This window comes from Camelus ferus, chromosome 25, assembly GCF_009834535.1.
Source record: "Camelus ferus isolate YT-003-E chromosome 25, BCGSAC_Cfer_1.0, whole genome shotgun sequence".
NCBI lineage: Eukaryota > Metazoa > Chordata > Mammalia > Artiodactyla > Camelidae > Camelus > Camelus ferus.
Genome location: NC_045720.1, coordinates 23,584,651 through 23,608,615, shown reverse-complemented (window position 1 = coordinate 23,608,615; position 23,965 = coordinate 23,584,651). Strand labels below are relative to the sequence as shown.

General features: G+C 36.5%; 1 protein-coding gene across 7 annotated transcripts in view; it reads left to right on the top strand.

Annotated features, from left to right (window-relative positions):
- The window catches only part of PKHD1L1 (PKHD1 like 1), a 133,712-nt gene that overhangs the window by 105,290 nt on the left and 4,457 nt on the right, over window positions 1-23,965 (top strand). For 6 of the 7 annotated variants that reach the window (XM_032467653.1, XM_032467655.1, XM_032467652.1 and 3 more), the window contains 17 exons: window positions 152-255; window positions 1,155-1,284; window positions 2,037-2,158; window positions 3,685-3,775; window positions 4,225-4,373; window positions 4,455-4,577; window positions 5,135-5,246; window positions 5,327-5,443; window positions 7,102-7,267; window positions 9,726-9,958; window positions 10,154-10,321; window positions 12,116-12,273; window positions 14,629-14,764; window positions 17,576-17,920; window positions 21,278-21,429; window positions 21,821-21,967; window positions 22,316-22,469. In XM_032467653.1, coding sequence (XP_032323544.1) covers window positions 152-255; window positions 1,155-1,284; window positions 2,037-2,158; window positions 3,685-3,775; window positions 4,225-4,373; window positions 4,455-4,577; window positions 5,135-5,246; window positions 5,327-5,443; window positions 7,102-7,267; window positions 9,726-9,958; window positions 10,154-10,321; window positions 12,116-12,273; window positions 14,629-14,764; window positions 17,576-17,920; window positions 21,278-21,429; window positions 21,821-21,967; window positions 22,316-22,469 — 2,607 coding nt within the window. Of the gene's footprint in view, window positions 1-151; window positions 256-1,154; window positions 1,285-2,036; window positions 2,159-3,684; window positions 3,776-4,224; window positions 4,374-4,454; window positions 4,578-5,134; window positions 5,247-5,326; window positions 5,444-7,101; window positions 7,268-9,725; window positions 9,959-10,153; window positions 10,322-12,115; window positions 12,274-14,628; window positions 14,765-17,575; window positions 17,921-21,277; window positions 21,430-21,820; window positions 21,968-22,315; window positions 22,470-23,965 lie in introns of those variants that run through there. The other variant, XR_004315082.1, reaches the window with a different exon arrangement.

Sequence of the window (23,965 nt, the reverse complement as noted above, 5' to 3'; positions counted from 1 at the left end):
TATATTAAAAGACCAAAGAAAAATGAATGAGATTGCCATGAAAAAGTTGAAAACAAATTTATAATTTGAAAAATTACAACTACTTTTGTAGCTTGCCAAAAATTTGTATTCTGCTTGAAGAAAAAAAATGTGTAACTCTTTTCCCCACCAGGAAATGCAAGAATAAGTAATGTGGAATTTTATCACAGTGGTCAAGAAGGCTTTAGGGATAGCACAGATCCAAGATATGCTGTTACATTTCTTAACCTGGGACAGGTTTGTACTTTAATTTTCGCATTTTATCAAAATCAAATAGTTTGATTTTTGTTAGATTTTCACTTTACTAAATAGGCAAAGCTTAGAATTGCTAAGACTATAATCTAATAAAACTTTCTTAACATTAGCATTTTTAGATTCATAGCAGAGTTTGACTCCAACCATTTGATGCATTTATTTAAGGTCAGTTTTAAAAAATGTAGAAAATGGAACACAGAAGGTGAAAGAATTGAAGATCTATAATAGTATTTCACATCTCCACCTTATTTTGCAATGACCAAAAATATTTCCAAATAGTAACTATCAACTAAAGTGAGTGTTGCTTAAATTTCTTAAATGAAAAGCATGTCTCTATATCCATGCCTCTGTCAAAAGTAGGAAAATAAATATGTTTAGGGTTGACAATTGAAGAGAATATGAGAGAGGACATATTTCTTATGAAAATAAAAAATAATCTTGTAGGTTTGAAGTTGAAACCTAACCTCTTGTTGACTGGTTCTTACAGACATTTGAATTGTAATCCCTTGCCTAGAATATTGACTTTCATGATTTAAAAAAATCTCAGCTCATCATATAATCAATTCGGAAAAATAATTTTTAATTCCTTAGCATCTTGCAGGTAATGATAAAAATATAAATGCATAGAAAAGTACTTGAGAACTTTTAATTCACCTTTAAAGTTAGCACACTTTCTTGCTCTATTTCATCATAAGGTGAAGGTATATGGAAATTTGCCAGGATTAAGAGGTCTACTGGGACTCATGTCCTTCTGTGGAATGTATATTATGTATTTTACTTAAAAAGATTGGTTTCCTGAAAATCACCTACTTCAAATGTTTTCCTTTAAGTGTACTTTAATTTTATTTTTTAAATGTTCAATAAATCCCACTATTTTATAGATTCAAGAACATGGCTCATCTTATATTCGAGGCTGTGCTTTTCACAATGGCTTTTCCCCTGCAATTGGTGTGTTTGGGACAGATGGACTGGACATAGATGATAACATCATTCACTTTACTGTGGGGGAAGGTAATATAAAAATATTTTCATCCAATAACATGTCTTTCTGAGACAATCTTGTCTGCAAACTCCAGAGCCATGGTGTCCGTTGATCATTCTGTGAGAATGAAAATGGTCTATGTCTGTGCTAACGTGGTATTTACTAAACTGCATGTGGCCATTGAACCCTTGAAATGTGGTTTATGTGACTGAGAAATTGGATTTTTTATTCTAACTGTATTTAATTTAATTGTACTTACTTTACATTTAAGTAGTCACATGTGGCTGTGGCTGTCATGTTGGGCAGTACAGCTCCAGAAGAATTATTTTCCACACCATGATCTTATGTGAGTTATCTCATCACCAGTTGTTTAAATTACTATGACTTTTAAAATACTTCTCACATATAAATCAAAAGGATTATTCACAAATAAAGGTTATTATTTTATAAAAATCATATTTGATTTAGGGAGTTACCCTTTCTCAACTGTCAGGCTAAAGCTTAATACAACCTCATTTAACGTGTGTAAAATCTGTATGTGTGTCTGTTAAGGTGGAGCCTGTGAACCCAGATATTTAACAAGCATCCCAGAAGATTCTAATTTAGGTAGTCTATTGAAGAGGTAGAGTATCAAAGAGTTCAGAGGACTCACTCTAAAATCGAAGGGGTTAGCTTGTCAGGCTCAAACTAGAAAACTAACCTCATTTAAAAAATGAAAGATATTCCCCATAGTACACATTACAAATTTATATGTATCAGTGGGAATTTTATTTTTTTCCAGGCATAAGAATATGGGGAGATGCCAACAGAGTCCGAGGAAACTTGGTTACACTTTCGGTTTGGCCAGGAACCTATCAAAACAGAAAAGATTTGAGTTCGACTCTCTGGCACGCAGCGATTGAGGTAGTGTGAACAAATTTAAAATTATAAGTATATAAAGTGGTAATTTATAATTTCTGGATTGAAGATTATAATTTATATAGAATTTCAAATCTCAAAATGTCATTGAAAACCCTTTCTTAAAGATTGGTGAACTAATAAAACGAACTAATTAAAAGAGAGAATGAACTTTTTTAAAGGATGTTGTGAGCTCCAATAGCCGTTGAAAGTTTTCTTTGTGTTGAGGTTCATTGGTTTAAATACTTCTCTTATTTCCTTGCTTCTCTAACATTATTGCTTTCGAGTTCCATTGCAGGGTCTCTGCTGCTAATTGACTGTGTTACATATATTACTATTTAACTCTATGAGTTTAGTTTCCTTCCTCATATGAAAAGTTTGAATATTGAATCTCTAAAATCATTTCTCATCTAAAATTCTTATGATCCTATTTGAAAGGTTATTTACCTTTACCTGATAGTATTAATTGGACCCTTCTTGCTTCCTGTGAAGTTTCTTGAATTACTGTATTTATTTAGATGTAGAGTGAGATGGTAAGCAAGAAAATAGAAAGTAACAGAGAAAAGATTTGGAGGAAAGATAGCTTCCTCATGTGTTTATCTTACTTACACCATAGGAAGGAAAAGCAATTAAAAATAGCTCTCTTTGAAAGATGGGATAAGGATTGAATTTTGGTTTTGTACAACTGTTAATAATCACTTTAAAGTAAAATCTGAACTCTTGGAACTTACTATACATTTATGAGGTAATGTTCTCTTTTCATCTATTTATAGATGTTAGAATGTAATCAAATGTCAATTCCAAATCTTTAAAGTTATGTGTGTCTTTTGAAAGGTACTTGTCTTACTTTTATGAATTCCATTTGACTTTATTTTTATCATAATCTTTAAAAATAAAGATGTTTAATATGCTTCAAATAAATGAGATTTTTTGACTGTTTTGTTGATACTGTAGAGGCAAGAACTAAACCTTCCCTGCCCTATTCTTTTCATTTTTTACCACTTTGATTTGGCTCATAAAATAAAATTGTTAAGTAATTACCTAAGGCTAGTTCTAGTCCAGTTTTTCATTATAGCAGATTTTCTTTAAACTAATGAATGCCTCTACTGAGTGTTATGGTCCACTGAAATTGCCTTAGTTGTCTTTTTCTTAATAAATCAGATTGGTAACAGAATATAACTAAAAAGAGTGATAAAATTGTTGTAACCTTGCTGTAATACTGGAGTTTGGTCTATGGCTTATTAATATTGAACCATATCCAGCAGGTTTTGTGACTGAAATGAAAAGTAATCTCTTTAATGTACTTTTCTAATGAAGTCTAAGGTGTAGTATCTAGTGATGGGTTTACAATAAGAACCTAAGTTAATTTCACTACTTCATCTGCATTATAAACCTGAATGGGGTGAATAATGAATCCGATTTCACTCCTGAAAGTGTCATCCATAATTAGGTTCCCTGTGTATGTTGCATACCTGCTCTCATTGCATCATTGTGTCAGAACCTGACCCAAAGCATTTTCTTTGTCGTACTAGATAAATAGAGGGACCAATACAGTCTTACAGAATAACGTAGTGGCTGGATTTGGAAGGGCAGGGTACCGCATTGATGGTGAACCTTGCTGGGGTAAGTCTTTGGCATAGAGTCGCTGAAACTAGGAAACAACTTGTCCAGGTTTGTTAGAAATAAATAACAAGTTAGTGATACAAGACAGCAAGTAGTATCATTGTGTGTTTCAAGTTTTACCTTGTTTGAATCCAAACTTCGAGTCTTTCTGAAGAAATTCATGTTTAATTAGATACAATAAGTTAAGGGTGCTAACAGTAAGTCAGACTTTTGCAAATGAGTGTACAGTTATTCTGAGTAACAATGAAGGGACACATTAGATAAGAGAAGTACTAAACAGAGTAAACTGTGAGTAGCTGAGCCATACAAATATTTGATCATCTTGTTAAAATTTGCATCAGAATTGTATATTTAATCTTTAAAGGAATTTTGACTTTAACAGATGTTGCTTATAATTATATGACTTGATTTAATAATGTTAATTCTCTGGTTCTATATTTCCTTCAAAGGTCAGTCTAATTCCTTGGAAAAGTGGTTTGACAATGAAGCCCATGGAGGTTTATATGGTATCTATATGAACCAAGATGGCCTTCCTCAATGTTCTCTTATACAGGGATTTACCATTTGGGCATGTTGGGATTACGGAATTTATTTTCAGGTAAATGGACCTCCAAAATTGATTTTTTACTTTTATTTATGGTTGTACTTTGTGCTGTATAACCTACAAGTTGTATTACAGACGACAGAGAGTGTACGTATCTATAATGTGACCCTGGCTGACAATGGAATGGCCATTTCTTCAATGATTTACATGCCACCTGCTGTGTCTCACAAAATTTCCAGCAAAACAGTACAAATTAAGGTAAGACTTAAATGCGGCCACACAAAGAAGAAAGAACAACTCTGAGAAGGGTAAGATTATTGAATGTGAATGACTTTCTTGGCTTCTTTACACTGCTCATCCACACCTCCTTCCTTTGCTCTCCTTACCTTCTGCCAAGAAGCTCTCCATCCTCCCCCTCCTCCCTCCTTCCCTCACCTCTTGTTGCTTATCACCTGCTAATCTTCCTACAGTTTGTTAAATTTTCACCATTTGAAGTCTTTCCTGAACCAGCTTAGATAGTTTTGACATTCCCTTCTCTTTTTGTTTCCACTGTTTCCTGCACATATTTCTATCATGGAAACATAACATGTCATTATATACAATTATTTGCATGCCTGTCTTCCTCTTCTCCCTTTGAATGTCATCCACTCAGGGCAGAAGTCGCATCTTTTTCATCTGGGTTTAATAAATGATCCACTTCTCAAAGTTATATAGGTTGTGTTTTGCTACAGTGGAATTCATTACTGTTAATTATTGTGTTTTCTCTTAAGAAATTCATTATTAAAGCTATACTGTTTGAACTTTTGTTTTAATAGAGCTCATTAATTGTTGGAAGTAGCCCTGAATTTAATTGCTCTGATGTCCTAACTAATGATGATCCCAATATTGAACTTTCTGCTGCCCATCGAAGTTCTAGACCTCCATCAGGTGAAAATTTCAGAACTTTAATTTTGGGGTTCATAAGAGTGCATATTCAAATTTCATTAACCTTCTTCTTTTTATAAAAGGTGGGAGAAGTGGGATTTGCTGGCCTACCTTTGCTTCAGCACATAACATGGCGCCCCGGAAACCCCACGCAGGGATCATGAGTTACAATGCCATCACTGGCCTTTTGGACGTCTCAGGCAAGTTTAAACGTAGTCTTTGGAAATCTACCCAATCAAGTTCTGAAAAGAATATGTAGAACATAAGTAATAATGTTTCATTGTTAATAAGAAATGATTTAAATTTATCTTCTCAATATGATAAGTAAAGAAATTAGACATTGGAATCAGTTTCAAGAACAGTTCCCTGGCAAAATTTGTATATATATTTAAAAAATTGGCATTTAATTTTCCTTCTAAAACAACAGGAAAACACTGGTATAGGGACTTAATGTTAATTAGTTTCTCTAAATTTTGAAATCCTTTTATAAAATTAGGGTTATATTTTATTAGAACGTTTTACAACTTAAGAAATTTTAGTTCTTTAAAGGTTTTGCCAAGCTCCCACAGCTATTGGCAGAGCTAGACTTAGAATCAAGAAATCTTGACTTCAAACCTGCTGCTTTTTCACTGAACCAGGCTGCCTCCTTAAAAATGTAAAATAACTATAAACAAATTCTTGTACTGAACATACCAAATATTTTCACCTTGCCCATTACATACGCTGAGCCATTCTCTATTTCTATTTAGCAAGTCTCCCCTTCATGATAGCTTTAACCAGTGTCTCTCCAAAGAAAGCCATTCAATAAATTAGACTTCTAAATTTTGACATATTATTTCTTATAACTTTAATCCCCAGGAACACAAAACAAATTATCATTATTTTTCAGTGTTACTTCTAATGATGATATCTTTGCCAATAATTATTTAAGATGCCCAAAATTATGTAACACGTTGCATGGGTTTAGGACCAAGAAAGGAGATCTGCACAAGGTCCGAACAGCATCTACTACTGTGGTATTTTACTGATGCTCACTTACAAGCCTGTATTCATGCATATACAGTATTTGCTTAGGAGAAAATATAATCAGGCAGGGTTGTAGATAGCACATGACTAATGTAAGAATTTTTGGAGTCACTTTTTGCTGTTTTCAGTTCTAAGTCCAAAAGAGATTAAGTTGTTTGATCCAATCAGTTTTATCTTTTGGCCACACAATATATGCAGTAAGGCCAAGAAAGCAATAGTATTTCAGTTAGTCTTTGCTGCATAACAGACCATCCCTCAAATTTAGAGCCTCTAAACAACTGTTTATTAGCTCATGATTCTGTGGATTGGCAATTTTGGCTTTGTTCAGCTGGGTGGTTCTTCTACTAATCTTACCTGGGATTACACTGGTGTCTAGGTGCTGGTTAGTCTAAGGTGGTCTCACTTCCGTGTTTGGTGATTGTTGCTGGCCAGTGGCTAGAGTAATGGGGATGACTGAGCCACATGTCTCCTTGACTTATTCACATAATGGTAATCACAGAATTCCCCAAGAACACGATGAGAGAGTGAGCCCTAATATGCAAGCACTTTTCAGATCTGTTTATACCACAGTTGCTTTTGTCCCATTGTCCAAAGCAAGTCACAGAGAAAATATGCCAAGCCCAGAGAAAGTATGGGAGAAGACCACTCAGTGGTGTTAATATAGGGAGGCAACAATCTGCCACAAACGGTGGGGGACTTAATCTACCACATAAGGTAAGAGCTCCATGTTCAGGATAGTATTAAATGATGTGTTTAGTGGAATTCACATGAAATGAAACTGATTTTTACCACTTTATAGAAAATAATTATTTTTCTGTTGTGTTTGTTCTAGGTTCAACTTTTGTTGGATTTAAAAATGTTTGTTCAGGTGAAACCAGTGTGATATTCATTACTAACCCTTTAAATGAGGATTTACAGCATCCAATCCATGTGAAGAACATACAGCTGGTTGACACTACTGAACAATCAAAAATATTTATACACAGGCCTGATGTAAGGTAAAATATATGAAAACAGTTTTTTCTTTACTGTCATCACAGTTTTCCTATGTTTTCTTCCCCTGCCATAGATGTCTGTAAAATTTAATCGGCATTGTGAAAGTTAAAACTATTTAATATATCGGTATTTTCAGCCAAGTTGAAGAAGCTAGGCCTTAATATGTGTATTTTCTCATACTTTTTCCCCCATGCATCGTAAAAAACACCACCATTAAACATAAAAGATAGAGACTAGGTCAGAATTGTATTTGTATGTTAATCTCTCTCCATTAATAGTCATTAGAAAAGAAAGTCATCTATATCATTTCTTCCCTTCTCCTTACCTCTTTTGTTTCCTTTTGCTTTCCAAATATCTTATTATGTGCACCCCAACATATGCTTGGAAATTAAATGTGAGTCATTATGATCATTGTGACCAACACCATGCAGAAACTTTGAACGGTGATTTTTTTTTCAATCACAAAGGTTAGTTGGTGTCAGAATATTTCTAGAAGTTGACCCACTTAGATTCTAAGTCTTGAAAGAATATAGCTAGTAACTGCTACTCTTCATAAGAGGTGCAGACCAGAAATTTAGGTATAAGACAAAAAATATTAAAGGAAAGAAATTTTCTATTAGAGCTCTTTGACCTTTTTCAGTATAGAGAGGACAAGAAATAATGCTAATTAGATGGGCATCTCTGCAGAGAAGCAATGCTTTATGAATAGGCTGATTTCATCTGATCTTATTTTGATGACAGACCCACCCCTCCTCATTTAATAATTGTTGAACTGCAGTGTTTTTTGGCTCAATAGAGCCTCTCCCCACTAGAAAGCTACTAGCTCCTATTTAGTTATCATTGAATCTTTCAGATTTAATATATAACTTTAATATCTAGGTCATAAAGAAAATACTACATTTTAAAACATGCCCTTGAGTTCTGTGCGTTTATTGGGACACTGCTGGTATTCTCCCAGATCCCTTTTACTAGGCGGCTCGCCCCATCTCCAAATGCTTTAAATGTTGGCCAGTAATAACCTATATTTGCCTGCTTTTCCAGACGATTGCTCTTAGCCAAACAGGAATAGGTGTGAGAGGCTAAAGCTGTCCTTACTACCGCCTTCGTGTAGTCAGCAAAAACTGACTAATTTATACAAGAGTGCAAAAGGCTGGCCCCCTTGTCACAAGATGGGAACATCACGGTGTGCAATTCATGATCCAGAGGTTCTCCTGGGATCAGATTGAAGCTAGTCCACAGACCAAAGTCATCTTCCTTTTTTTTTCCCTTGCCCTGGATGGCTTCTCTTCTTCCCTTGAACAAAAATCCACATCTCAAGCTCTGTTTTTTTGGATCCTGAAGTAAAACAGAACCCGAAGCCACTATGTTAGAGTGCCACTGGGCACTCTATTCACAGAGTTGCTCATAAAAACACTGCACACACTTGAATCAGAGAATACATGACCTACATAAATATTTACTCAAATCATCTCCAAAACTAATAGTAGAGTAAGGGATAATTTATAGCTTCATGTCTTTCTTAGCAAAAAGCTCAGATCTATTAGATAGTATTTTATTGCGATAACTCTGGAATAAATTATATTCCCCCATGGTGTGCTGTATGCTGTATGTATAATGCAAGTATACAGTATACTAAGCATAATATAGTATGTATAGTACATTGCAAATTAAGCAGCCATTTTATTATCATAACCAATAGCAGTCAACACTCCAGGTGGCTGAAGATAGAGGCAGAACACCATCTATGATTGAACTGAATGATGAGTTTATGGAATTTCATCTCTTACAGTTCACATATCTATGGAATGGTTATTAAAATATATACCATAAAAATCATAATCAAAATATATCTGTTTGTACATACATAGGTGAAGGTCTACAAAAATATATACTAATCTGCAGTTGGTGGTGAGCCCAAGAGCTTGGGATAGAAAGGTGAAGGGGACTGAACTTTTATTAAGTATTTAGCTTGTTTTATAGAAAGCATGCAACCGATTTATAATTCTTAAGACCCATTAAAAACAGAGAAGGAAGGGAAAATATATAAAGACTTCCCTGCCAACACAAGGATTTTGTATGTCTGTACAGCTGAGTAATTTACCTGCTCTTCGGTGCAATGTTAGTATATTTTGGGCAATACACAAATATGAAATCTATCATTCCACAAAATAAGGATAGCAAATTGGAATTCTAATTTTATTTCCCACAGGTATAACTTGTCCTTTTGAAATGTTAATAAATTCATAATAATAGACCAAAGCAACACAATAGAAAACCGGTTCTCATTACGATGCTAATGACATATGCTACTTGGTCCCACTTTGACTCCTTTCTGAAATAAGATTGAATCAACCAATTTTTGGGGATACTCATCAAATATGCAAGTTTATTTAAATGCTCTCCAGAAACAAGGAGGTATACTGAATCCAAGTATTCATGCCTTTCACCTTTTCTCCACAGTAAGGTGAATCCATCTGATTGTGTAGACATGGTTTGTGATGCCAAAAGGAAATCTTTACTTAGAGACATGGATGGCTCCTTTCTGGGGAACTCTGGTTCAGTGATACCTGAAGCAGAATATGAATGGAATGGAAATAGCCAGTTTGGAATTGGAGACTACAGAATTCCTAAAGTGATGCTCTCATTCCCAAATGGAAGTAGAATTCCTATCACTGAGAAAGCACCTTATAAAGGTTTGTTGGCTCTTATTCTGTTAATCCTCAGGTTCATGAAACAAAATATATCTTTTGTTTTTAATGATTGATGTACTCAACTAATAACTTGTATTTTCTATTTGTTAATCTTATATAACAAGCAAAAGATAGTTTGTGGATGCTTTTGTAAGGAGATCCTTTTTCCTTGCTAAGTGTGTATTCCCATGTTTCTAGGAATCATTAGAGATTCTACTTGCAAATACATTCCAGAATGGCAGAGCTATCGGTGCTTTGGGATGGAACATGCAATGATGGTTATTGAAAGCCTGGATTCTGACACGGAAACTCGCAGACTCTCACCAGTGGCTATAGTGGGCAATGGTTATGTTGATCTCATTAACGGTAGGTATTCAGTGTAAACAAACTCATTACTCAAAGCATTCACTATTTATTATATTCATGGAGATATCTCATAAATTATTTATCACATAAAACTAGCAGACATCAGGACTTTCCTGCCTTCTGTTTGGAAGAAAGATCTATATGCAGGAGAGAGACTTGACTCCTCAGTAGTCCCCCACATTAGAATATTCAGTGAATAATGAAGATGTTTTCAAATTGCTCTGTTTTATATGGTGGAGAAAGAGTTCACTCTGTTTGTGTTTACGTTTTCTTTTTCTGAAAGGCAACACAAGTTTTCCGTTTACAATAGTGATACGACATTTCTCATTTAAATTAATTTAAATTTTAAGAAGTGACTTTCAACTTAATGATGATATAATTTAATGATAACATGAATGATCTCAGCATGGCAAAAATTATTAAGGTGTTGGAAGGATTACTGAAGCTTGGGATACACTAGACAAGGTGGCAGGAAAAAAAATCCCAGGATAAAAGTTGTACACACCACCAAAATTTCCCTTTAATTTTTAGTGCTCAGTTTTATTTATTTTTAAAATATGGCTTTTGTCACTTAAAATTTTTCACTTTATACAGAGAAATTTCTATTTTCAAAACCCACAAAGGTTTATTTAAAAATAGGATTTATGAATATATGTGTATTCATGTATGACTGAAGAATTGTGCTGTACACCAGAAATTGATACCACATTGTAAACTGACTACACATCAGTAAAAAATTAAAAATTGAAAGTAGGATTTATACTTTGGATGCTAAGGGGTAGGTTATGCTCTACTAGAGCTTCAGAAGTCTATATTGGTTTAAAATTCAACCGAAATTCAGTTATAAATATTGATAATAATTCTAAGCAAGCTAGGAAATTGAGCAAAGCTAATGAATAAATACATCAAGAAAATTCATCATTCCTATCTCACTTACTGCTCTGTATATGTATAATCCCAGCCACTTTAAAACTGAGGTGAAATAGAGAAGTTTGCTGTAACAGTCATGTTACATGTGTTCTGGAATGTTTGGATTCAGGTGAAAAGCGTTCACTTTCTTCTGGCTTTCTAGAGGGTTTAATGGAGTGCTAGTTTTCAGATTGCTTTGGTCCATTAATGATATTGACTCTTGAACAGTACTTGTAATCACAGTCTTTAACAAAATTGTATTAGAATAACAGTGGAAGAAGATTAAAGGTAATAAAACACACACACATAAGAGTTTGCTGAATTTACAAATTAACTAATGAACAAGTGAGTAAGTGAAAGAAATAATTAATAAATTAATTATTCGGACATACAGATGTCCATGTTTCCTAGGTACAGGCTCTATTTTTAACAAATTAACTCTGTTGTAACATATTCCTCAGCAAAGAGTCTGAGAAAGTTGGTTCCCCACACAAAGTCACATTTTATAGATAGGAGAAGGCATCAAGCATTTGCATCCTCACCACGTGCCCTGGGCTCAAATATGATTATTAGAGTAAAGATACATGTATATCTACTCCTTCCTTCAATGACCTTCCAGTACAAATCCTCGACACATTAATTTACCCTTCTGACCCTTGGCAGTCTAGAAGTAAGGATAGTAGAGAGGGAGTTGCTTTGCTGCCTTCCTTCCTTTTTAAGTTGAAGTTTGAGAAATAACTTAGATCACTGAATGGATGGGTGGATGGATAATGGCTATACATGCTGAACTTGCCCACGGCAGTTTATTTTTAATAGTTACTCTTCAGGCTTTGCACTAATCATACTCGTAATAGGGAACGTGAACTCTCATCTGTGTGGATGTAGGCCCACAGGATCATGGCTGGTGTGCCGGGTACACATGCCGGAGGAGACTGTCCCTGTTCCATAGCATCGTGGCTCTGGGCAAATTTTACGAAGTTTACTTCACTGGCACCAGTCCTCAGAATCTTCGACTGATGCTGCTTAATGTTGACCATAACCAGGTAAGGCAAGATAGAAGTAACCTCTTAAGAGTGATTGGTGTTTATTATTTGCACGTACTTCTGTCTGCGAGGGAATTTATCTCCTTCACTGCTCTCTGAAACATCATCATCCTACAGCTCATTTTCAAGGACCAGTAGGGTACTACTAGAAACACTGTCAGTCCAGACTGTTTTCATCAGCCTGAGAGCACATTTGAGTACCAAGCAGCTCCCTGCAATATGCACTTGGTTCTGCTGCTCTGTCTGAGTCGGCGTGACAGTGAGTCCTACAATGCTTGTGATTAGCAAGCAAACCTAAACTTTTACATAAAAATAGTCCCTTTGCAAGGGTTTTTTTTGTTGGTTTTTTTTTTTGGACTGGGAGAGGTAATTAGGTTTATTTATTTTTAAAGGAGGTACTGGGGATTGAACTCAGGACCTTGTGCACGCTAAGCACGTGCTCTACCATTTGAACTATACCCTCCTCCCTGACATAAAAATAGTATGGATCTAAAACTGGTCACTTGAAATTGTACATTTATTCTTCCGTGCTGCTATTATTTATATATGTCACAAACACATCTTTGGAATATATTTCAGAGATCACAGCATATTTTCTAAAATACCTTCAATAATGTCAACTCTGCTATAAACTGAATTCAGCAAGGATGAGTAAATTACATACACTATGTCAGTGGGAAAAGAGAGTGAGGTTAAGCAGTCGTCGCCTAATATAGATTTTCTTTTCTAAGAATGAGACTTTGAGGTCCTAGAGTAAAAGGACTGTGAAGAAAGGACACGAATCAGATGAAACAGAGAAAGGAGTAAGGAGAGGAGACGTTTGCCCCCTCTCAGGTGACAGCAGTTACATCCTATCAGTTGCTCAAGATAAAATCTTAGAACCATTCTTGATTTCTCTCTTTCTCTCCCATTCCTCATCCAATCTATCTGCAAATCCTGTTGAGTCTCCCTTCAAAATATCCAGAATCTGACCACTTCTCACTACCTCCATTGCCACCATCCAATATGAGCCAACATTATTTCTTCCCTGAAGTAAGGCAGTTGCCTCCCAGCTCCTCCTCCTGCTCACCTTTGCCCCCTCTGTTGTCTGTTCTCACCTCAGCCACCACTGAGATACATTGAGAACAAGTCAGACCAGGCCACTCGTGTGCCTTAAACTCTACAGTAATTTCCCCGCTGGTCTTTGTACAAGAGCCCGAGTGCTCACAATGGCCTACAAGGCACTGGGACAATCTCCCTCATCCCTTAACTCTCTGACTTCTTCCACGCCCCTGCCCCCCAGCCACCCTGGGCTCCTTGCTATTGCTCAGCATTCCAGACATGCTGCCACCTTGGCCCATGTTTCAGATGTTGAGTCTGCCTGAACATTCTACCCTGGGTGGCTGACTCCCCCACCTCCTCACTCCCATCCTCTCAGTAGGCCTACCTTGGTCACCTCTCCCTTCTTGGCTCTCCCAGTTACTCATACTCTGAACTACCTTTTCTTTTTTTCCAAAGCACTTACTTATCATCTTCTAATATGCTTCATACTTTAATTTTTAACATTTCTATTATTTATTGTCTCTCTCCTCATTCTAGAATATAAACCCAGATAGGACAGGGACTTTTGAGAGTCCCTAGAATAGGGCCTGGCTCAGATAGGCACTTGATTTCTGAATGAGAGTATTTTAATTTTAAAAATAAGAAAGGTAACTACAAAGTAACGTGACTTAATATTCTGAGCCTCTGTAGACAAACTCAAAAGAAAATTCCAAAACTGCATGTAGCTTATTAGATTCCCTATAAATTCCTCATCACCCTTGCAAAAGCCAGACTCCTTACTTTATGATTATATCTGATAGCATGAAATATGGGGAATAAACATGAAAAATGACCAAAATTGAATTAAGATAGTTATTTTGACTGATTTATATTAGTCTTAGTATCTCACTTTTCTCAGAGATAAGCATTTTTTTTCAACAGTAGGTGCATAATTTTCTGTGGTTACATTGTACAGAGCTCTGCTAACTCTCCCATTTCTTCTACCCCTGGAGTGAAAGCCTGTATTGAACATTGTTAGCTTTTAAAGGATCTCCTTCTTTAATTTAGAGATTGTCCTCTAATAATTTCTTGTTATATTACATTCTTTTCTACTGAGAATCACTAATTAAGAGTTAAGTTGTAACATCTATATGAATGGTTGAATGTAAATCTATTTAACATTTTAGCTCCATACTTATCCTAAATCCATCAAACTTGGTTTTAATATTTTACAGAAGGCATGTATAGTTAAAGGATATTTTTAAAGTGCTAAATTCTAAATATTCTGTTTCATTGTTCTCTTAATACAACAAAAGTATTGTTTATTTTTAATAGGCTGTCCTGGTAGGAATTTTTTTCCCCACACTGCAGCGTTTGGATGTCTATGTGAACAATGCATTGGTCTGTCCCAAAAATACAGTATGGAACTCCCAACAGAAACACTGTGAACTTAAAAGACATCTGTATACAGGTATTTCCTCAAATACAGCACACACTAAATATGTACTTAATTATATATAAAATTCTGTCATGTTTCATGTTTAATATTTAATTCTTTAGCCCTTGACAAATACAAGAGAAAAAACATTTTTACCCATGGTCCACCAAACACTAAAATGTGTTCATTTACAACATGCATGTGCTGAAAAATCACTGCTGATGGAATTCTTATCTATCTGCACACATGCAGATAGAAGTTTGTGTGTATAAGGGCTATATTCATTTGCCCCGTGAGAATTTGCATTCTACACATTTAGTTCAGTTATTCCTATGTACAGAAGAGATTTTGCTTAGAATTTTTACCCTAGCTCTGCTTTACTTCTATTTCATAGAGGTCAGAACCTAAATTCATTGGCAGTCACCAGATGTATTGCCAAGAAAGCTAGCGTAACATCAGTTGAACACCGTGAAGTAAATATGATAAAGTAAACTCTGAATTTAAAGGAAATACGTGGAAGAAGCTAACCTTACCCATTTACCAACATTTGCAAAACCAAAATTTGTCTCTGCTCATTGAAGTCTTTTTGTTGAACAGGATACTAGCAAGACCAGGCCATTCCATTCCACGTGTGCTACTTATCGTGGTTTTTAGCTGCGCCCCATAGTCTTGGCTAACAGTGACGCAAAAGTGCTGCGGATCACATGCTAAGCGAGACAGGAGAGTGTGAATGGATAACCCATACGCGTGTTGTCCCTGGAGCACGTTCTACTTCTACGAGTCCTAGACAGAGCTCATGTTTCCAGAGGCATTCCTATGTGTCAGGCATTGTTCTAAGTGCTTTGTATATAATAACTGTTACTATATCCTATAAATAGCCCTGTGAGGTAGGCACAGATGAGTAAACTCAGACACAAGGGGGTTAGTTAATTTGCCAAGGTCTCTGTCTCAGCTCAGGCTGCCATAACAAAATACAATAAACTGGGTGGCTTAAAAACAGATTTATTTTCTCACTGTTCTGGAGGCTGCTAGCATGAGACCAGGATACCAGTATGATCTGGTTCTGGTGGGAGTGCTCCTCCTGACTTGAGAATGGCTGCCTTCTCATGTGTTCTCAGGTGGCAGAGATGGAGTCGGGGGTGGGGGGGGGGCACTCTTGTGGCTTTTCTTGTAAGTGCATTAATTCATCATAAAGTCCCCAGCCTCATGACTTCATCTAAATCCAATTACCTCTCAAAGACCCCATCTCCAGATACCCTCACAGTGAGGGTTATGGCTGCAACACGTGAGCTTGGTGAGGGGAGACACAATTCAGTCCAGACGCAATATCAAAGCTGGTAGGGGCAGAGCAAGGTCCTGAACACAGGCAGTCTAGTTCTGGAACCCATACACTTAACTACTATGCTGCATTATTTCCTTAAAAGCTAAGAGAATCAGTTTTATTTTTATATATAAACGATGGAACATATTTACAGCTTAATTTTCATAAATTTTAACTTTTTTTAAAACAACATTTTGGTACCAAGTACTCTATCATTCAAGTTAAGAAAATAGAAACTGTGTCAACAGGCAGAATTTAATGTAGGGCATCGATTACACAGGTGTCAGAGGGCTGCAAAACAATGGCACCACTGCCCTCTTAGAAATTTTTTTCTGGAATAGCATTGCCTTTAGATAAACATCTTGCTTTGACACTGGGAATGGAAAATAATATCCATGTACTATGAATCTATACGTATCTTTTTGGATTACCCCAGATATTTATTATTATCTGTGTCTCCGCTTCCTTGCATTACTGTGAAGACATAGGATAAGGGGCATGTGCACCTCTAACAGTAGCTCGAGAGCAGCTTCAATTTATAACACAAAACCACATTCTTTAGATTCACAGAATGTTTAAATTAAATTGCATCTAGAACTTATACTAGTAGATTTTAAGAAATATATAGTAAGAATGAAAGCCTTCTTATACCATTGCTATGAGTGTCTGTTACATTAACAAGAAATACCCTCTTCTTTCTAAGATTCCAATTTATTTTTCTTTGTAAGCCTCACTATGAAATGTGGTAAGAAGCTACATGTCTCATTCCAGTGTTATTGTACAGTCAGTCTTTGGGCTCAGTATGTGTTAGTGGATTTATTACTTCTTGGACATTTTTGATCCTCTGCCATTAAATCATATATATGTTTATTGATAGAAGTATATACTATATATATAGTAGTCTCAATCACTTTTACAAAATTCAGTGCCCTAGTATAATTTGTTTAGCATTAACTGAAGATTTTTCAGGCTGAAATGTAAACCTGTTTTATTAACGTAAGATCCTTCTGAGAGATTTTGATACACACTTCATTTGTATTACATACTTTTGTCCTTAATTAAAACAGAAGCACTGAATTGTAAATTTTCCTTATGAGTTGGTATATAGCCCTGCGTAAACTAGATGGCTATTAAAGTGAAATTTACATTTTTAAATTACCAAATGCCTTTGGTCAAGGCTTTAAAATTCTGAAAATGTAAATATTATTACAAGTACCATATAGGCTCCCAGTTCAAATTAGATCTTATTTCTCATTTGTACATGTCTATAGCTAATTGTTTTTTAAAATAAATTTAATGTATAATGAATATTAATGGTATTATTTAAAGAATTAACTTCAATTTTGCATGTCAGTTTCTGTAAGTATTTTTGTTTTGAATATGCAAACTTTCCTATGAAAGAATGATAATACTGAACTTTTTCAGAATTTTCTAAATTTAAGCAAATATTTAAAAACTGCATGGTAATTACAATAATGTAAATAAATTTTAACTGTGCTATTTTGGCTTTTTCCCCTTCATAGAACAATTCCTTCCTAACCTGAATTCCACTGTCCTTGGTGAAAATTACTTTGATAGAACCTACCAGATGCTTTACCTTTTGGTTAAAGGACCTATACCTGTTGAAATCCACACCACTGCAGTCATATTTGTCTCTTTCCAATTACCTGCTGTAACGGAAGATGACTTTTATAGCTCTCATAATCTGGTTAGAAACCTTGCCTTGTTCCTAAAGATACCAAGTGACAAAATCCGTGTCAGCAAAATAATACGCGGGGAGAACCTGCGGAGGAAGAGGGCCCTGGGACTCACAGTTGAACTGGAGATCGGAGATCCTCCCCCTCAGTTCGTAATCAACAACACTACAGGTATGAAGAGTAGACGTTTGAGATAGAGTAACGTAGTTACCAAACCAAATCCATAAATAGCCCCATCAAGGCTGGGTAAGCCAAGCCAACAGCCCCACATCCTGACCGCAGGGCCTGGAGATACTTTTCCCTGCTCTACTTCTGTAATCCCAAACTATTCTGAATCATGAAGGAACTTCAACTTCTATTTTGTTATTGTAGCAATTAATTAATTCAACAAAAGGATTTGGCCTAACATAAAAGATCCAAGAAATGACCTAAGGAAGTGACCTTATAGCTGAGAGACAAGGAGGAAAAGAGTTGGTCAGTGAAAAGTGGGAGCTAAGAATGCTGGAGGCTGAGGCAATAGTTGATGAGAGTTTGGTACATTTGAAGAACTGGGAAGGGTCCAATAGGTCTGCAGCAGAAGGGCCAGAAAAGACCAGCTGCTGGAGTCAAGACTGAGAGGTAGGCAGATCATGGGAAACCAAAAGAAGTTCTCCTCTTTGTAAGCCAAGAGAAGGACAGAGGCTGTTTTCCTAAGGGAAAAAGTAGACCCTTGTAGACTCTGAGAGGTGGGGTGGTGGGTTAAATTTCCAGAGTAAACTCACATATTTACACTAACAAGTGCAAATGTGCAAGAATATGTTCTGTCTTTAATATCTATGACTGATCTAATCAGCCTTACCAGCCATCACCCCTTTCTCTGTCCCTCACTCCCCATGAGGAACAGAGGGGCTTTAACTTTCAAGGCTCTGGGAGGAGAATCCACTTAATAATGTGGTCAAGTTATTGACTATTATTATAAAAGTTGCACAAGTAAGGCTTCTCTGCATACTTTTTCTTAAAGAGAGCTTCCACACTGTGTAAATTTCAGACTCAGAAAGTCCTGATCTACCCTATTTCTGTCCAGCATGTTTTACATTAAACTCCCAGGCTCTCTGATGTGTGAACTTAGGTACTGGGTGAAGTTCTCACCTTCTGCCACTGGGGGTCATCACTCCTTCCCCAGGAGGTTTGCTTCTGACCTTTGACCCCATGCACCTGCCACACTGCTGTTCTGGAATTCTACCAGTTATGCAGGCAGAAGGTTCTTCCCTTGTGGCGATAAGCCTGTGTGGAAAGGCTTGCATGAATGGAAGAAGGTGCTGATCACCTTATCACCTCTCTTTGTTGAAAGAAACAGGAAGCATAGCCTTGTGTTGCAACCAGACCTTCCCAGTGATGTTCTCTGCCCAGTAATGGGTTACTTTCCTCCACCAACCTTCTGTTTCCTTATACCTACAGAATAAAGGCCTTAGACTCAACCTAGTCTGTTAATTTACTCTAGGAGTTGTAGCAAGTCCATGCAACATATACAGATGGCTAACTGACTCGTAGAAATCCCTGGTAAGCCCTTACATGTATTGGAGTCCAGTATTTACCACCCTCGCCACTCAAGTGTCCAAAAAACTGATTTATTTCCTATATATGATCTAAATTTCTTCGCACACAGCTTCTCCCACCTTCCACCCCCTTAAAGAAGTTTTATCTTGTTAGTCAGATTTATCCAGACTGTATAACACAGTCTAAGAACATAGAAATAGGGGCAGGGGAAGGATAGGCCAATGGCGTGTTTCCCAGACATAGATTGGAATAGGATTTGAGGTCTTGAGGAAAACTCTGTAGCTTGGCAGGGAGCGAAATACTGGGAAGTGGCAAGAAAGATGTGTACGTAGTAATACTCCTGGTTTCCCACAGCCTTCACATAGTGTCAGGATCCAGAAGCTCCCAGATGTCCTAGAAAGCAGTTACTTAAGTACCAAGGGGACCTCTGGATAAGAGCTCTTCAAGTTACGGTCTTTGGTTTCTAGATGGCAGTCAGCAGAAATGGATGCCTTCCCACGTCAAATGGTCAGAAAGAACCTGTTAACAATGCAGGCAGGTCAGTCCTGCCACCCTGCACCAAAAACCAGTGAGGAGAGACAGTAGTCGTAGTGTGTAGACATGAGCCACCTTTGTTCTGCTGCCATGAGGTCACGCGAGCCCTCATACCTAGGAAGCCATCTGGTAGAAGAGTGTATGGAGGGAGTTGGGGGAGAGGGAGGAATCAGAAAGACTGACATTTATCCCAAAGAGTCTAAATCAATCAAAAGAGACCTTTAAAATTGGCAGGGACTGAAATTCCCTGAGACTGTGATTTTCAAAGTCTTATGAAACCTCTGCCCAAGAGCATTGGCTGCTTCTTCCCGAGCACACTAAGCTTCATGGCTTAGCCTTAGTGAAAGCAACTCAATGATCAGAGTCCTCAAGGCAAGACTCTGGATAAGGAAGGGGCTAGCATGGAGGAACAGTATACCAAAACATCCTGGCTACAGCCGTCTCTTAAACGATCTGACTACAGCGTATAGAACAGAGTGCAAAAGAGAGAATGGACACAAAAAAGCCAGTTGAAAACCTGTTTTAGATTCTTTGCTGCTGATGGGTTAAGTAGGATTTGGGCAGTGGAGACAGACTTAGAAATTGAGAATCAGGTGGAAGGTATAGCTTAGTGGAAGAGTGCATATTTACTATGCACGAGGTCCTGGGTTCAATCCCCAGTACCTCCATTAAAAAATAAATAAACCTAATTACCTCCTCCCTCAAAAAAATCTAAAAGAAAAAAAAATTATAAATAAAATCAATTATTTTTTAAAAAGAAATTGAGAATTGATTTTTATGGTGTGGGGGAGAGGTGAAGTAGAAGAAGGGTTCAAGAAAAAGTTCCAGGCTTCAGACAAAAGGAGTACAGTGTATGGAGAGCCACATCTTAAGGTAAGGAGCCTTTTGGGGCAGTAGGTTTCAGGAACCTGCCAGGCTAAGAAAAGGGAACAGAAACTGCCTATGGTGTTAAAATTAACTGTGCACATTGTCAATGTCCAGAGGAAGTAATAATTTGGGGTTAGTAATTTAATGATAATGTTAGCAACTGATGAATCCACACTGTAAATTCGATGATGCTAATTATCTTTCCATTCCATAATTAACACTCTATTTTTTCAAAATGGTGTGCCATAATAGACATGCATAATAGTGCTTCACTTCTAAACAAAGAATGACATGGGAGATTATTAAATTAAGAGACAAATTTTTCCCACTATGCTCTCATTCATTTTTCTTGTCTCTATTTTATATACCTTTGTTTTTTTTTCTTAAATTCCAACTTTAAAAACATATTATACTGAGTACTTAATATTCCTGACCTCCTTAAGATGACTTTGTCCTGTTTAGCTCATGTACAGTTTGAAAGCTGTAGAATTCTATAATGTGGATGTAGCGACACAAACAAAAACTAAAGTGAAATATTCTCACTATTCCATATTCTTATAATCCACATGTCACAACACTGTTTCCTCATAGGTCAGATGCAATTATCTGAACTCCAGAAAATTGCTGATTCTCTTGGACAAGCTGTAATTTTAGGAAAAACCCGTAGTATCCTTGGATTTAATATCTCTTCCATGTCTATTACTAATCCTATTCCCAGTCCAAGTGATTCTGGCTGGATTAAGGTAAGAAAGTGCTACTGGAAAAATGCATTGTGGCTATTTAAAATATTGCTTGCTTCTTATTTTAACTGTTTTTCTATTTCAATACAATAATTTAGAGGGCAGTCTTTCTAATTTATTGTTGGCTATTTTTTACAGTATTACTAAAATGATAAAGTAGTTGAAAAAGGAGTATATCTTCTAAAAAATTATGTATTGGTATAAAATGTGCTTTGCTTCAAATATTTATAACAATGCTTTTGCTCTAGAGGAATATTGAAATAATATTGACCTCACGTTTTGAACATGTTTTAAAATAAACAGTGCATATTACACTTAGCCTGGCTAAGATGAGTTTGCTACTGAATGTAGTTTATTTTGTGAAAATCACTTCCTCCCTCACGACCATTTTCAGGTGACTGCCCAACCGGTTGAAAGGCTTGCATTTCCCGTTCATCATGTGGCCTTTGTGTCCTCGCTGTCAGTGATCACTCAGCCGGCAGCAACACAGCCAGGACAGCCATTTTCTCAGCAGCCTTCAGTAAAGGCAGTAGATTCCGATGTAAGTTATAACTCAAACATTTATCTAAGTGGAAGAGTTAAGCGATAAACTTTGGAGGGTGAACCCAACTTCACTAATCCTGGTACCCTGGCAACCTGAGGATGGCACTGCCTCTTAGAATTTGGACTGGTATCCATGGACCTCATCTTTTCTTGTTTTAAAAATGTTCCGTTTCAATGACTTTACTCGGCTGCCCATATTTTGAACTCTTTGTGTAGGAAAAGGAGCTTCTGCAGACTAAAAATTTGACATGAGGCATTAAAAAATAAAGTTCCATATATCGTTAAAGGAAAAAAAAAAGCATGGGAACAGGACAATTGTTATAATTCTCTACTGTTTTTCTCTTAGGGTAATTGTGTATCAGTCGAGATTACTTCACTGACTTTGAAGGCTGTACTAAAGGACTCCAATAACAACCAAATCAGTGGTCTTAGTGGAAATACAACAGTTCCATTTAGTGGCTGTTGGGCCAACTATACAGATCTTACTCTTCTTAGAACAGGTGAGTGTACTATTTTGGATCCTCATATATAGGCCCATAAACAGGGACAATTATAATTCTCTTTCAATGAAAAGATAAATTACAGAAATCAGAATGTCTAGCTTCCAAAAATACATTTAATATGTAAAACAAAGTGAAAAATCAAATAAGCAATTAAGGGAATTAAAACAGGTAATTTGAGGTTGTACATCAAAATTATATCATGATTCATATTTTCTTTGTGTGTATTTTTCTAAATTTTCTCACCATGTATTACATTTATAATAAGAAAACTTAATATGTAAATTTTTCAAATTCAAGAAAAAAAAGGATGAGATAGTGTCGTATAATTTTAATGGGCCATGCAGGGAGTTCAGAGTTGAGCTGGAAAGTTGGTTCTGGTCTTTCTGAAAGCCAATGCAGAGGGGAACACATGAGCGTTATCATGATTCACTGTGCCCGTCAGGTAAACCAGTTGCTGTGGAGAATTACAACTTGCTCTGAGATCAAAACAGATGTCTCGTATGAGGTCTCATGAAGTATACTCCTGATACCTCCAGCATGGTTTCAGTAATGCAGTGATAACTTCCACAGTGAGGTTTCTTGTGTTATCTCCATGTGGGTTGATGGCATAACTCCAATTGGTAAAAGCCTTTCTACCAAGGCAAAAATGGTATGTCCAAAAAACAAGTCTCTATTAATAATAGATTGTTCAGTGTTGAAAAGGATGAAATAGATTTCATGTACTTGATACAGGCCTCTGTTAATCTGCTTACCTCAACCTGGGCTCATTTAAGACCTTTGTAGGCCCTGACTCCTAAAAAAGTTTTACAGTGGCAGCACTCCACTCTCCTCACCACTGTTATTTCAAACACACACACTAAAGGTCAGAATAAAAGCAAAAATAAAGAGTAAAAGAAGTAAAAGAAATTCTAACAGTAGTCTTTTTTTTTTCATATAACTAAATATCAAAAGATAAAATTACTCCAAAAGAATTTTTTCCTTGTTTTCTGTTCCTTATGCTTTGATGATGCCTTGCACCAGGTAAGTTTGATCTGCCTACTGAGCAGCAATATCTCACCCTAGAGCTCAATGAGAATCCAGTGGTACTGAGTTCAATATTGTGCTCTGGGACAAGTACATGGAGTGGCCTATACGCTTGGTGGTTAAGGGCAGTGCCAGATTCTTCAATAATCAGGTTAAATAGTGGTAGGATTGGGACCTTTTTGTGGGAAATAAGGCACCTGACAAGAACCCTGCCTGAAAGAAGGTTGCCCACCTCTCCAAGAAGATGGACTCAGGAGATGCCCAGTGGCAAAGACCCAACCTGAGGATCATGGTCTGCAGACTACCACTTCCAAATGCCATGTTCCACAGTAACCAGGATCACTGAGGTGCTGAAGCAGTAATGTAGGTTTCAACATTTTTGTGATAACAAAATAGCACTCTTCTTTTATCCAGTAAATTTTCTTTCAGAGTTCAAAGCTTCCCTCAGAGTATTTATCTGACCTGCTACA